Source organism: Pristis pectinata, chromosome 22 (assembly GCF_009764475.1).
Source record: "Pristis pectinata isolate sPriPec2 chromosome 22, sPriPec2.1.pri, whole genome shotgun sequence".
Taxonomy (NCBI): Eukaryota; Metazoa; Chordata; class Chondrichthyes; order Rhinopristiformes; family Pristidae; genus Pristis; species Pristis pectinata.
In genome coordinates, this window is record NC_067426.1 from 25,308,392 (window position 1) to 25,322,980 (window position 14,589).

Consider the following 14,589-nt stretch of genomic DNA (forward strand, 5'->3'; position numbering starts at 1 on the left):
CTGACCATGATGCCAATCCAAACTAATCCCACCTGCCTGCACATGGTCTACATCCATCTAATACCTGCCTGTTCATATGCCTGTCCAAATGCCTCTTAAACACTGCTATTGTATTTGCTTCCACCACTTCCTCTGGCAGCATGTTCCAAGCTACTAATATTCTCAAATAATTGCCTCAAAACTCTCCTTTAAACCTTCCCCTCTCATCTCAAAGCTATGCCTTCTAGCATTTGAAATTTCCACCATATGAAAAAGAATCTCACTACCTACCCCATCTATGCCTCTCATAATTTTATATACTTCTAACAGGGCGCCCCTCAGCCTTCAATGCTCCAGAGAAAACAATCCAAGTTTGTCCACACTCTCCTTATAGCTAATACTCCCTAATCTAGTCAACATCCTGGCGAACCTCTTCTGCACCCTCTCCAAAGCATCCACATCTTTCTCGTAATGCAGCAACCAGAACTGCACACAGTATTCCAAATGTGGCTGAACCAAAGTTTTATACAACTGCAACATGACTTCCCGACTTTTATACTCAATATCCCGACCAATGGAGGCACGGTAGCACAGCGGTTAGCGTAATGCTATTACAGCACCAGTAACCTGGGTTCAATTCCCGCTGCTGCCTGTAAGGAGTTTGTACATTCTCCCCGTGTCTGCGTGGGTTTCCTCCGGGTGCTCTGGTTTCCTCCCGCATTCCAAAGACATAGGGTTAGGAGCTGCGGGCATGTTACGTTGGCGCCGGAAAAGTGGTGACACTTGCGGGCTGCCCCCAGCACATTCTTAACAACGCAAAAAGACGTATTTCACTGTGTGTTTTGATGTACCTGTGACTAGTAAATAAATATCCAATCTAATCTAATCTATTCCATACACCTTCTTTATACCCAATCTACTTGTGTTGCCACTTTCAGGGAGCTATGAACTTGCACCCCAAGATCCCTTTGCACATTAATGCTTCCAAGGATCTTTTACTGTGTACTTTCCTCTTGCATTTGACCTCCTAAAGTGTAACATCTCACAGTTCTCTGGATTATTTGCCATCTACTATTTCTCTGCCCACATTTCCAACTGGTCTGTATCCTGCTGAATCCTTTGATGACCTTTCTCACTGTCCACTACTCCACCAACTTTTGTGCCATCTGCAAACTTACTGATTCGCCCACCTTCATTTTCGTCCAAATCATACATACTCAGCACCAATCCTTGTGGAACCCCATTAATCCCTATCGTTCGGCATCAAGATCACCAGGTAATGTTTGCCACCCTCCCTTCTGACTCACTGGGGCCCTGGTTCCCGCAGTACATTCCGACTCACCAGAGCTCCAATTCCCTCGCTTCTTTTCACTCAGTGAGGCCTCAATTCCTATGCTCACTTCCAACTCACCAGACCCTGCTTCCCACCCTCCCTTCTGACTCACTGGGGCTCCCATTTCCTACACTCTCCTAAAACCAACCAAGATCCCATTCCTCGCACTCCCTTTCAACTTACTGTGCTTGCTGGAAAATGTATTATTACACTGTATAACATCCAAAAAAAAGTGTTTTAAGAATGTGTCCAATGCTCTGGAAAATCTGCCAGTCCAGTACCGTCAAAGTTTCAGGTGTGGTGGTTTATCAGAGTTTTGGTGTACTTTGCTGCATAAAAGACCATTTGTCACATGGCATCCAGCCTCCAGTTAAAGCTAAAATAGTGTTGTTTGCAGATGATACCTCCGTAGTAGGCTATATCTCAAACAACGATGAGTCGGAGTACGGGAAGAAGATAGAAAGCCTAGTGGCATGGTGTCATGACAACAACCTTTCCCTCAATGTCAACAAAACAAAAGAGCTGGTCATTGACTTCAGGAAAGGGGGTGGTGTACATGCACCTGTCTACATCAACGGTGCTGAGGTCGAGAGGGTTGAGAGCTTCGAGTTCCACCAATAGGCTGTCCTGGTTAAATCATATAGATGCCACAGCCAAGAAAGCTCATCAGCACCTCTACTTCCTCAGGAGGCTAAAGAAATTCGGTATGTCTCCTTTGACAGTCACTAACTTTTATCGATGCACCATAGAAAACATCCTACCTGGATGCATTACGGCTTGGTATGGCAACTGCTCTGCTCAGGACCTCAAGAAACTGCAGAGAGTTGTGAACACAGCACAACACATCATGGAAACCAGCCTCCCCTCCATGGACTCTAGCTATACTTTTAGCTGCCTTGGCGAAGCAGCCAGCATAATCAAAGACCCCACCCACCCGGGTCATTCTCGCTTCTCTCCTCTTCCATCAGGAAGAAGAGACAGGAGCCTGAGGGCACATACCGCCAGGCTCAAGGACAGCTTCTATCCCACGGTGATAAGACTACTGAATGGTTCCCTTATATGATGAGATGGACTCTTTGCACCTTATTGTCTACCTGCACTGCACTTTCTCTGTAGCTGTGACACTTTACTCTGTACTGTTATTGTCTTTACCTGTACTTCCTCAATGCACTCTGTACCAACTCAATGTAACTGCACTATGTAATGAATTGACCTGTACAATCAGTATGCAAGACAAGGTTTTCACTGTACTTCAGTATAAGTGACAATAATAAACCAATACCAATAACAATAAGCATTCTGATAAAATAAAACAGCAAAGATATCGCATCGAAACAAGCTTATCATTCAAGTTACAGTAACAACAATGGTCATTTCCAATATCCTGCAGGATGGTGCTTTGTAAAATGGGCATCAGTGTCAAATTACAAACATTTTCGTGAGGAAGTATGCAAATATTACCTTTGCCATGTGATGTCTCCACTGTCCAGGTGCAATTCAGAGAATTCCGATAAAAGTCAGGAAAGCCAGGAGACAGGATGGTTCCACTTGATCCACGAATGTAGCCTCCACACAAAGCTAAACCATAAAGAGAAACAAGTTCACAGTGCTCCTTAATTACGAACTTAACTCTTCATAGATGCTTTGAACTGTGAAAATGATATCCGATGGGGTATTCTTTACTGCATTTATACAATAACCTCACTGGAACAATTCGTCAGTTTAAGATTTAATCAGATTTTCAATTACATGCAAGCTAACACTTCCTATGGGAAAGGTTTTCTAACAAAGGCTTACTGGTGGATCAAATTTAAGTTATTGTTACATTGGGTATAAACAAGTAATGTGAGTAAAATTACTGAGTCATTGAACATAAATTATTTGTTCAACACCAAACATTCAAAAAATACATAATATTTTTGACATCATCAACTCACTAGCATCCACTGTTTATAACTAATCTTTATATATTGTTTAAAAGGTTCTTTTCAGAATTTGGTGGTGATAAACGACAAGGAGGACTCAAGGTGAGCAATTTATGAAGAGCTAGAGAAGCAAAGGACCGCAGATGCTGGAATCCAGGTGAAAAACACAACGATGCTGGAGGAACTGAGCAGGCCAGGCAGCATCCGTGGAGAAAAGCAGGCGGTCAACGCTTCGAGTCAGGACCCTTCTCCAGGACTGAAGATAAGAAAAGGGGAAGATTCAGGTAAGCGACAGTGATAGGCTGGTGTGGGGGAGAAGGGGAGAGCAGATCCACCAGGGGATGGGTCAAAGGTAAGGAGGTAAAATGTGGGGGGGGGGGCGGCATGTAGAAAAAAGAAAGGCTAGGAAAGGTAAGAAAAGAAGCATGGTGGGTGTGGAGGGGGTGGGGTTACTTAAAACCTCCCCCGCACCTGCCATTCACTGTCTCTTACCTGCATCTACCTATCACCACCTTGTGCCCACCCCGCCTCCCCTCTTTTGTCTACCAATCACTGCTCTGCTTTTCCCTCCTACATATTGGGCTTTCCCTCTCCTCAGTCCTGAAGAAGGGTCCTGACCCGAAACATTGACCGCCTGCTTTTCTCCACGGATGCTGCGTGGTCTGCTGAGTTCCTCCAGCATCATCATGTTTTTCAATATATGAAGAGCTGCTTAGTTTGAATGGAACCGATTTCAAAGTAAAAATCTTATCAGAGCATGGAATAAAATTACTCAATTTCCCCCCTACCTGCTAGAAGAGCCATTTCATTAAAACCAAAAAGAAATGCAATGTCTCTGATAATGCCAAAGCCATAAATAGCTCCCCAGAGGATGCCCTGGAGATGTGGAAAATGCCTTTCAAAGTTCTCTCCTCACCTTGTGTAATGTACACATATCAGCACAAAGAACTGGAGAGTATTAGCTCAAAAACGACTCACTGCTTGATCCCTATTTCTTTAAATTACTTTACATGATAGAATTTTTAACTAGGAATCACAAAGTTTTCCAAAAGAGTCACCTGAATTCCCAATATTCAAATCTTCCACTCCTCTCCCCTAACCACCTCTCATAATCAGATCCCCAGCTGATTATATACGTCATCCAATAGGTAGAGGAAAGAGTGTTATCTTCGAATATTTGTTTCCATGCCATCAATACCACTCCTTGATTTTTGCAAGTGGTGAAATTTACAGCCCAAGAATTTACAAGATGATAAGAGGCATAGATCAAGTGGACAGTCAGAGACTTTTTCCCAGTGCGACAATGGCTAACACCAGGGGACAAAATTTTAAGGTGATTGGAGGAAGACATATGTCAGGGGTAAGTTTTTAACACAGAGTGTGGTGGGTACATGGAACACACTGCCTGCAGAGATTGTGGGGGCAGAAACATTAGGGACATATAAGAGACTCTTAAATAGACACATGAATGATAGAAAAAATAGGGGGCTATGTGGGAGGGAAGGGTTAGATAGATCTTAGAGCAGGATAAAATGTTGGCACAACATCATGGGCTGAAGGGCCTGTACTGTGCTGCAGTGTGCTATGTTCTATCTTCTAAGAACTCTCTCCTGCGTTCACTTTGTTCTCTCTTCCCAAGCAACCAGCCAAGAATGACAGTAAGACCCCTCACGGAAGTGCTTGCTGAGATTCTAACCCATACTGTGCACTACAACTCTGAAAGTTCAAGAAATACCTTCACAGCTGGGCAAAGCTCGGCTCCATTGGTAATTGGGTTCACAAACAAGCGCTTCATCATCACTTAGGGTGTACCCTGGGTCACAACCAAAGGTCACAGAAGATCCAATATAGAAGAGATTTCCATGGCGCAGACCATTTACAGGAATTCCAGGATCCAAACAAGAATCAGATTGTAGTTTAACACCTGAAAATGTAATGAATGAACCAGATAAGGAGGTTATTGATAAAAAACCAATCCAATTAATTTGACGTTCTGTCATTACACAGGTGGACTCATTATCACTATACAATAATAGTAGAATTAAACTATTCAAATACTATTTCATTTTGAGAAGGACAACAAACTATCTGTAAACAAAGCACATCTTTAGTTTTTGAGAAAAGAGAATGACTCCAAAGCACAGCAAAGCAAAGTTTGAAGAGTTCTGTGGATTCCAAACTGCTGGAGAAGGATTCTATCTGAAAATAGTAGACTGCCTACAGAACAGTATCATAAATATCTTTCATTTATAGGAACTTTTATATTTTATTAATTCCATGATGAAATTACAGTCCTAAGTCTTTATGCTTACATTCACAAATTGCTCTATGTAAGTAAAATTAAAATATACTCATGCTGTGATCTTTTGAAACAGGTTTCATAAATTTGGCTGATGATTTGTCCTTGTTTTCATTCATAAGTTGGGATAAAGTGTGATCTGCTGCAATAACAGCTGAAAGGGCACAGATGCAGTGGGACAAAGAACACATGAAATTCATTTGCAACTGAGAATGATGGGAGGGATCACTGGCACTTTTTCACATGTGAGGGGAAGTACTGTAGTGGCAATGTTGTGGTAGTGGGGAGCAGGGATTGCAGTGGCAATGGTGTTGGATGGTAACAAGGGGTTGGAGGCCAGAAGGTAGACTGGAGTGGAGAGATGGGGATTCACGGGGTTGGGAGGGGTATACTGCAGTTCAGAGGAGATTGGGGGTATTGAGCTGGGGATTGGGTCAAGTTGGGGGAAGTTTTACGTAGGTGGTACACTCAGGAGCTGGTCTCCAGAACATAGTTGTCCTGGGAATGCCCAATAAAATGTTCCAAAAGGACTGCTTTATGGGGAATAACATCAGCCAATGTGCTCCAGATACAGAAGTCATAGCAGGATGGCAAGGGTGGTGACAGGGGAGTAGTTAGCACTGCTGCCTCACAGCTCCAGGGACCGAGATTGGATCCTGACCTTGGCTGCTCCTGGTTTCCACCAGGTGCTCCAGTTTTCTCCCACAGCCTGAAGACTTGCTGATAGGTTAAAGAGTACTGCAACTCATCTGTTAAGGTTGCTTAGAAGTTGATGGACATGTGAGAGAGAATAACTTGCAGGGCTACAAGGAAATAAGGAGGGATGAATAAGGCTGATGGGATTGTTCTTTTGTGAGCTGGAACTGGCTGAACGGCCTACTTTGGTGTCATTATAAGCAAACAATGGTTGAATTTTCTGAATTTGAATTTTCTAAGTGAAGCAAAATTACTTCACTAATGAAGTGAAAAGATCTGCACTGTGCAAATTAATTTCTTGGTGCATGGTTCCAGGTGCTTAATTCTATGATCATTGGGGGTGGGGGGGGGGGGGGGGGTCACATTATTATTGGTTAAAAGAACACAGTTCCTTTAAAATTCAATTCTGGCTTAGAATTTCACTTTCATTATGCAGTGTTCTCTGAATTGCTGCAGGAGAATGGGATAATAAGTTGTCAGTGAGTTGATATACCTTTTGATATTCAATAGTGTTTATTATTTCCTTCAGTCATTCAGGATCTACTGCCCACACATGCCATCATGGACTACCTCCCCTCCCCCTTGCAGCAACTTGTCCCAGTTCAACTGTGAGGTCTTCAAACGTTAACTTAGTTTACCTCTCCACCGATGCTGCCTGACCTGCTGTGTAGTTCCAGCATTTGATTTCAGACTTCCAGCATCTGCATGGTTTTACTTTTGCGTTATTTAAATTTATTGAGAGGACAAGTCCAGCATTTGTTGCTCTTACAGCACGTTATTCTAGACTATGTTGTGTGACTCTCTCTCCTGTTATTGTCTATTCCCTGTGTTTGCTTTATTGCCAATTTAAATGGTTATGTTCATTATAGCCTTTAAAATCCTGTATACAAAGGAGATTGGATACGAATCCATATAAGCTCATTCTGCGCTTTATTGCGATTAAAGGTAATTATTTGTCTTGATTTAAATTATGACTGCAAGAACAGAATCTTTGAGGCACCTTTATTCTTCATGTGGATAAGGTCTTGTGATAGGCACAATGGCACTGAAAGAAAAAGATTTTCTTTAACAATATCATTTCCTGTTCTTTTAAATTATTTCTTTATTAAAACATAATTTTGAACAGAAGATTCGTATTCCTTGATTGTTCAGGTAAAATTCTACAGGAGCTTGCTTGTAATTTATTGCCTACTGCTACATTACATTTTGTATATTAAACAAAGTATGTGTTTCTTACCAATGGAAGGATGTTACTGCCCAGAAATTACAGAGCAATCATTATTAAATAGTGTGTCAAAATGTGCAGTTGTTGCTGCCAAAAACCACATTGGATATTACTGCTTGGTGGAAAGCTTCAATGGCACATTTTTGTCACCAAGATTATCCTACCCGATAGTCCTCCCCTCAGGGATTAGATTAGAACCGATGTTGCAGTGGTGGTGGAGGGATGGGCAGTGACAACGGAGCCCCAACATTTGGTATCGAGCAGGATCAGGTGCAGCACTTGGTGTTTCTTGGGGTTTAGGAGTAAAGGCCAAAGAAACAACATTGGGACTGTTTGTTTGGGACTGGGTTCAGAATTCAGATGACAAGCACTTTGGGTTTGGACATAAAGTTGGGGGGAATTGTTGAGGGAATTGTGGGGTCTGGGCAAATAGATTGGGCTTGTTGCAGGCCAGAACAGGATTGGTGAAGGGGGCAGCTGGTTCAGTACGGGGTTGGAGACAGGATAAAGAGAAGTAATTATTTAACTGCATTGCTCCCAGTCTGGCACTGCATTGGGAGGGTGTCCAAACATGGCTGCCCTCAAGTACAACATGATCCATGTTCCCTTTTCCCTGATAAGGGGCATTTCATAAGGAAGGACGTCATCTTGTGCATGACGGACTTGGAAGTAGTGTCAGAGTGGTAACAATGATTGACACCTGAAAGCCATCAAGCACCCGGTCAAATTTTCACAGTGACTGGGAAACAGCCATTAACATGTTTGTTTCAAAAATATCTCAGAAAGAGATTTCCAAACAAATAATGCTGAAAAATGGCATCATGCAACTAAATTTCTGCTCAGTTTTGGGCCTGAAATGAATTGTTTCCATATGAGTCATTTAAAATAAATATCTATGTTGAAACCTGCATTGAGATTAGCTTCTTAAAAAGACGTGTGTTTTCAAGGTAGCAGAAGGGATCAGAATGATATGCCATGATGTTATCAAATCTGACGCTGTCCATTATTTTTGTTTCACTGAAGCAATTCATCTGAAGGATGGGCACAGACCAAACGACGCACGTCTCTTGCCATGCAGCACATGAAATTCACTACAGCGATCAGGTACCAAAGGTGACAGCTGCAGAGACAGCGTGTCAGGGAAGTTTCTTCATGTCTCATGTAACAGCTTAAATGAAAAGACTGAGTGACAATGAATAAGGAGGCTCACTGAGGCAAGTAGCTGATCTAGTTCTCTCCAGCACTTTGTAACCACTGGTATCACGGGGATGGTGAGGGGAGAGGGAGGCTGGGTCTGGGAGGATATTCATATTCTGCAAAAAAGGACCACTTTGTTGCATCAAATGAAAATTATTGTGCATTGTATTTCTTATATAATCTCTAGCAGACAGGTCAACCGAGGCATCAAGATTCTTTTAGATATTATCCAAAGGAGAGTCAAAAAGTGAAAGTGATTTATCCACACTTTCACTCAGTTTGGTAGGCTACATACTGTGGCTTGTACTCAGAAACTAGTTTCCCTGATGGCTGTGGAGGCTCATTCTGAAATCTCAGTGTGTCTGAGTACACTGACTGAGGACCAGACAAGTTCACCATCTCTACATCTCACCCCACGTGAGGGTGGGTGGTGATTACCTCACATTGACAACGAGAGGTGATTTTGAGTTGCAGCTGCGAAATTTTAACAATGGTCATTGGTGAAGTGAAGTTCTATGAGCTTGAGCCACAGCCCATGGTCATGAACTAAATAGTCACCATTGTAAATTGTGAAAAGCTATATTTTAAATTTGATAAGGTGCAAGAAACACCAGAAATAAATGGTTATGGATGGTACCAACTGGATTGTTGTGAGAACCAAAGTGGTTCACTGACAACCATCGGAGAATTCAGCCCACCATTCATACCTTGCTGGGTTGGTTTGACTGTGACTTCACCCTCAACACAATATTGACGTGTCACAGAGTCAAAGAGTTATACAGCATGGAAACAGGCCCTTCAGCCTAACTGGTTCATGCCGACCAAGATGCCCTTCCAAGCTAGTCCCTTTGCCAGCGTTTGGCCCATAACCGTTTAAACCTTTCCTTTGAACGTATCTTTAAGCTGTAAGAACAATTGTTACCAGACAGCCAGCCATCTATTTCTCAGGGCACATGGAGAGTGTAAACATGGCACAATCAGTGTTGCCCTCAGTCCAAACAATAATAATACTTGTGTACAATTGTCATCACATTAAAATTTCAGCAGCATGCTTTGTCTACAATCTGGCAGACTTTTTGTGTGGTAAAATGAAAGAATGTATTTAATAGCTCTGGTAGTTTATTTTCACTGTACCACTGGAAATCATATCTTGGTGGGAGAGCATTTTGGAGACAGTGACCATAACTTCTTGATCTTTACCATAACCTTGGAGAGCGATAGGAGCAGACAATATGGAAAGTTTTTAATTGGGGGAGGGGGAGTTATGATACTATTTGGCAGGAACTTGGGAGCGTAAATTGGGAACAGATGTGTTGGGGGAAGTGCACAACGGAAATGTGGAGGTTGTTTAGGGAGTACTTGCATGGGATTCTGGATAGGGTTGAGGCAGGGTAAGGATGGTAGAGTGAAGGAATCATGGTTGACAAGAGACGTAGAATATCTTGTCAAGAGGAAGAAAGAGGCTTACCTAAGGTTTAGAAAGCAAGGATCAGACAGGGCTCTGGAGAGTTACAAGCTAGCCAGGAGGGAACTTAAGAATGGACTTAGGGGAGCTAGAAGGGGGCATGAAAAGGCCTTGGCGAGTAGAATTAAGGAAAACCCCAAGGCATTCTACAAATATGTGAAGAATAGGAGGATGACCAGAGTGAGAGTGGGACCGATCAGGGATAAAAGAGGAAATATGTGCCTGGAGTCGGAAGAGGTAGGGAAGGTCCTTAATGAATACTTTGCTTCAGTATTCACCAGTGAGAGAGACCTTGACGTTTGTAAGGATGGCGTACGACAGGCTGATATGCTAGAGCATGTTGATGTGAAGAAAGAGGATGTGTTGAAACTTTTGAAAAACATGAGGATAGATAAATCAGTGGGGCTGGATGGGATATATCCAAGGTTATTATGGGAAGTGAGGGAAGAGATTGCTGTGCCTTTGGCAGTGATCTTTGCATCCTCACTGGCTACAGGCATAGTGCCAGATGATTGGAGGGTGGCAAATGTTGTTCTATTGTTCAGTAAGGGGAGTAGAGAAAACCCTGGGAATTACAGACAAGTGAGTCTTACTTCAGTGGTGGGCAAAGTACTGGAGAAGATTCTTAGAGACAGGATTTATGGGCATTTGGAGAAGCATAGTCTGATTAGGGACAGACAGCATGGCTTTGTGAGGGGCAGTTCATGCCTCACGAGCCTGATTGAATTCTCTGAGGATGTGACAAAGCACATTGATGAAGGTAGAGCAGTGGATGTGGTGTACGTGGATTTTAGGAAGGCATTTGATAAGGTTCCTCATGGAAAGCTCATTCAGAAAGTCAGGAGGAATGGGATCCAGGAAACTTGGATGTGTGGATTCAGAATTGGCTTGCCAATAGAAGACAGAGGGTGGTTGTAGATGGAGAGTATTCTGCCTGGAGGTCGGTGACCAGTGGTGTCCTGCAGGGATCTGTTCTGGGACCCCTGCTCTTTGTGATTTTTATAAATGACTAGGATGAGCATGTGGAAGGGTGGGTTAGTAAGTTTGCAGATGGCATGAAGGTTGGTGGTGTTGTGGATAGTGTAGAAGGTTGCAGTAGATTACAACAGGACATTGTTAGGATGCAGAGCTGGGCTGAGAGGTGGCAGATGGAGTTCAACCAAGAAAAATGTGAAGTGATACACTTCAGAAGATCGAATTTGAAGGCAAAATACAAGGTTAATGGCAGGGCTCTTAGCAGTGTGGAGGAACAGAGGGATCTTGGGGTCCACGTCCATAGATCCCTCAAGGTTGCCATGCAGGTTGATAGGGTTGTTAAGAAGGCGCCTGCTGTGTTGGCCTTCATTAGTCGGGGTATTGAGTTCAAGAGCCACAAGGTAATGTTGCAGCTCTATAGAACTCTGGTTAGACCACACTTGGAGGATTCTGTTCAGTTCTGGTCACCTCATTATAGAAAGGATGTGGAAGCTTTAGAGAGGGTGCAGAGGAGATTTACCAGGATGCTAACTGGATTGGAGAGCATATATTATGAGGATAGGTTGAGCGAGCCAGAGCTTTTTCCTTTGGAGTGAAGGAGGATGAGAGGTGACTTGATAGAGGTGCACAAGATGATACGAGGCATAGATTGAGTGGACAGTCAGAGACTTTTTTCCAGGGCAAAAATGGCTAACATGAGGGGTCATAATTTTAAGGTGATTGGAGGAAGGTACAGGTGGAATGTCAGAGCTAAATATTTTACACAGAGAGTGGTGGGTGCATAGAACACACTGCCGGCAGAGGTGGCGGAGGCAGATATATCAGGGACACTTAAGAGACTCCTAGATAGGCACTTGAATGATAGGTAAATGGAGGACCATGTGAGAGGCGAGGATTAGATAGATCTTGGAGCAGGATAAAATGTCGGCACAACATTGTGGGCCGAAGGTCCTGTACTGTGCTGTAATGTTCTGTATATTTGTACATGATCTAATTTTTAAGGTAACATGACCTGTTATTTTTAGGCTGATTGCCAAGACCCGATAGTGTCGGAGAAAACACAGAGGCATTTTATAGGATTCTTATAGTAGTAAATTATAATAAGAAGACTATAGTTGGTCCTCTTGCATGATTCTCCCATCTTTAACATGCATAAGATTTAGTTCATAGGATGTTAAGTTTGCTTCTGCATTCAGGTTAAATATCTTTTGCAATCTAATCCTTCACAATATTTTTGTGCCTGCTCCCCTCCCTCCCCCCCCACCTTCTGCCTCTCCCCATTCTCAAATCCAGTTCAGTAATTGGCCTCAGCACTTTGAGCTGTGCCAGGAACTGAGTGTGTCCTAAAGCTTTCCAATGCTGCAGCATCTTTCTTTAAATAGGCGATTGATTCTCATCAGTTATTTCCCTTTCATCAGAACTGCATGTAAATGGATTTAACAAGGATTATAATAATCAGTTCCCACAACCAGGCAATTATAGAGTATCTGGACAGGGACAGCTGAACATTTTCTCTGTATTCAGAAAAATAAAGAAACCTACAGATAATACTGTGGTGTGCTCATGCAAATCACACCAGGGTAGATACTCATGGATATTATCAAGGCACAGCAATGCTTTCCTGGTTAAACCAAAGCATTAATTGATCATTAAAGCAATATTGTCTGCTGGGGCCACAGCTGTGACCACCATCTTTTCTGAAGCACTGCTGGCTGTCATCATTTCACCATTCAGGACCCACATCTATATATAGTGTGAAGTAACTTACTTTCAAACCGAATTTGGAACCCAACATCTGAGTGGCTTTTGTCAGTAGAGAATAGGAGGTAAAGATAGTTGCTGGTGCTGATCAGAAACTGGGGTACTTGTGTACCATGGTAGAGTCCTATGAGCGGTGAAGAGTATGATCTTCCATCTCGTACCTCCAAGGTGTCATAGTTTACTTCAGTTTTAAATCTGGAAAAAGAGTGGGTATATCAGATTGCGTAGTGTAACTTCCAGTGATGAAATTGGTACACAAAGACCCAAGCACATACTGTGAAATTCCATACTACCAGTTTCGTGCTCTTTGAATAGTGTGCCATTTACACAATATATTATAAAACACAATATGCATAAACAGGGCTGAAGAATTGAAGGTTATTTCCTAACTGTGCAGTTCTGTTTATCTGTCCTCACACAATTACATCATGCAGCACCTTTTATTTGAAAGAAATTTTGGGCTTGCGATTCATTAGCATTGGAGGAGACTTACTATAACAATGATCATTTGGATTACAGGTCTATCACTGCAACATTCAGCAGCTCTACTGAATGGCTCCTGCACAATATCCATTGTGTAGAATATCAGTGCAAGGTATGCAAAGGAAAGTCTCAGTGAAACCAAAATCATAGTCAGGTCAGGGTGTTCAGGCCTTGATTGGGTCGGATCAAGGCACTGAAGAGCCACGTGGGGGTGGGGATGAAATCAGTTAATCAAAGAACAATTGGGAGAGGGTGTTAGGTTAGAGTTGGGGGCAATGAGTGAGATATGGATTGATTGGTGGGTATGGGTTTTGGAGTTGATACAGGTGGGTTGCAATGGCTGCCAATACCATCTAAATCTTGGTGAGAGGAGAAAGATAAGGCAACCTGACTAGATGGGATTTTCACCCCAGGACTGGATCTGCTCTGAGAATGACTGAGAGTGCCTAAAGGCAGGTACGAAAGTGAGAAGAGTTTGAATGTCCTAGGGACCCTCTAATAAATGGTGGGATCAGAGTTGTTTCAGAAGAGACTCATCCTCTTTGATGGTCAAGAAATATTCTCCGTTCTTCCCAGTTGAATCAGAAACCCAGCCTGTTAGGTAACCACAACTGCAGTCATAAACCCTACCAATCCTTCACACAGTGTGTTGATGCTGGACAATGCATCATTGATTTGTTCCTCAAAGCCAATTTTTAAGGTAGAATAATGTTGAAGCTTGTAGAGCTGTTGCCTCACAGTGCGAGAGACCGGGATTCAATCCTGACCTCGGTTGCTGTCTGTGTTGAGTTTGCACATTCTCCTTGTGATCACTTGGATTTCCTCTGGGTGCTCCAGTTTTGCTCCCATGTCCCAAAGACGTGGTGTTTGGTCGACTATTTGGCTGTTGTAAATTGCCCCAAGTGTAGGGGGGGGGGGGTGGTAGAATCTGGGGAGTTAATAGGAATGTGGGAAGAATAGTGAAAACTTGTGGAGGAACAGAATTGCACTGGGAGCAGTCATAGATTTGATGAGCTGAATGATATCTCTACATTGTAAAGAAATATGGGAATAACATCTACATTTCATCAGTTGCTTCTGCTATCTCACTCTCTTTTCTGAGTCTGCCAGGCCAAACATCCTCTGAAGTTCCTTTCCGCATCAGTTTCAGTCCATCTCACTTCATACTTTTCTCAAGCTCATTTTGTTCATGAGATTTTCTTTCTGCTAGTTCCCACTAAAACTTCCCGGCCCCCATGTTAACTGTTACTT

General features: G+C 42.8%; 1 protein-coding gene across 1 annotated transcript in view; it reads right to left on the bottom strand.

The window, feature by feature from the left end:
- LOC127581617 (CUB and sushi domain-containing protein 1-like) overlaps nt 1–14,589 on the bottom strand; it is a 1,418,367-nt gene that overhangs the window by 332,398 nt on the left and 1,071,380 nt on the right. Inside the window, 3 exon segments of the mRNA XM_052036133.1 lie at nt 2,774–2,890; nt 4,973–5,161; nt 12,863–13,050. Coding sequence (XP_051892093.1) covers nt 2,774–2,890; nt 4,973–5,161; nt 12,863–13,050 — 494 coding nt within the window.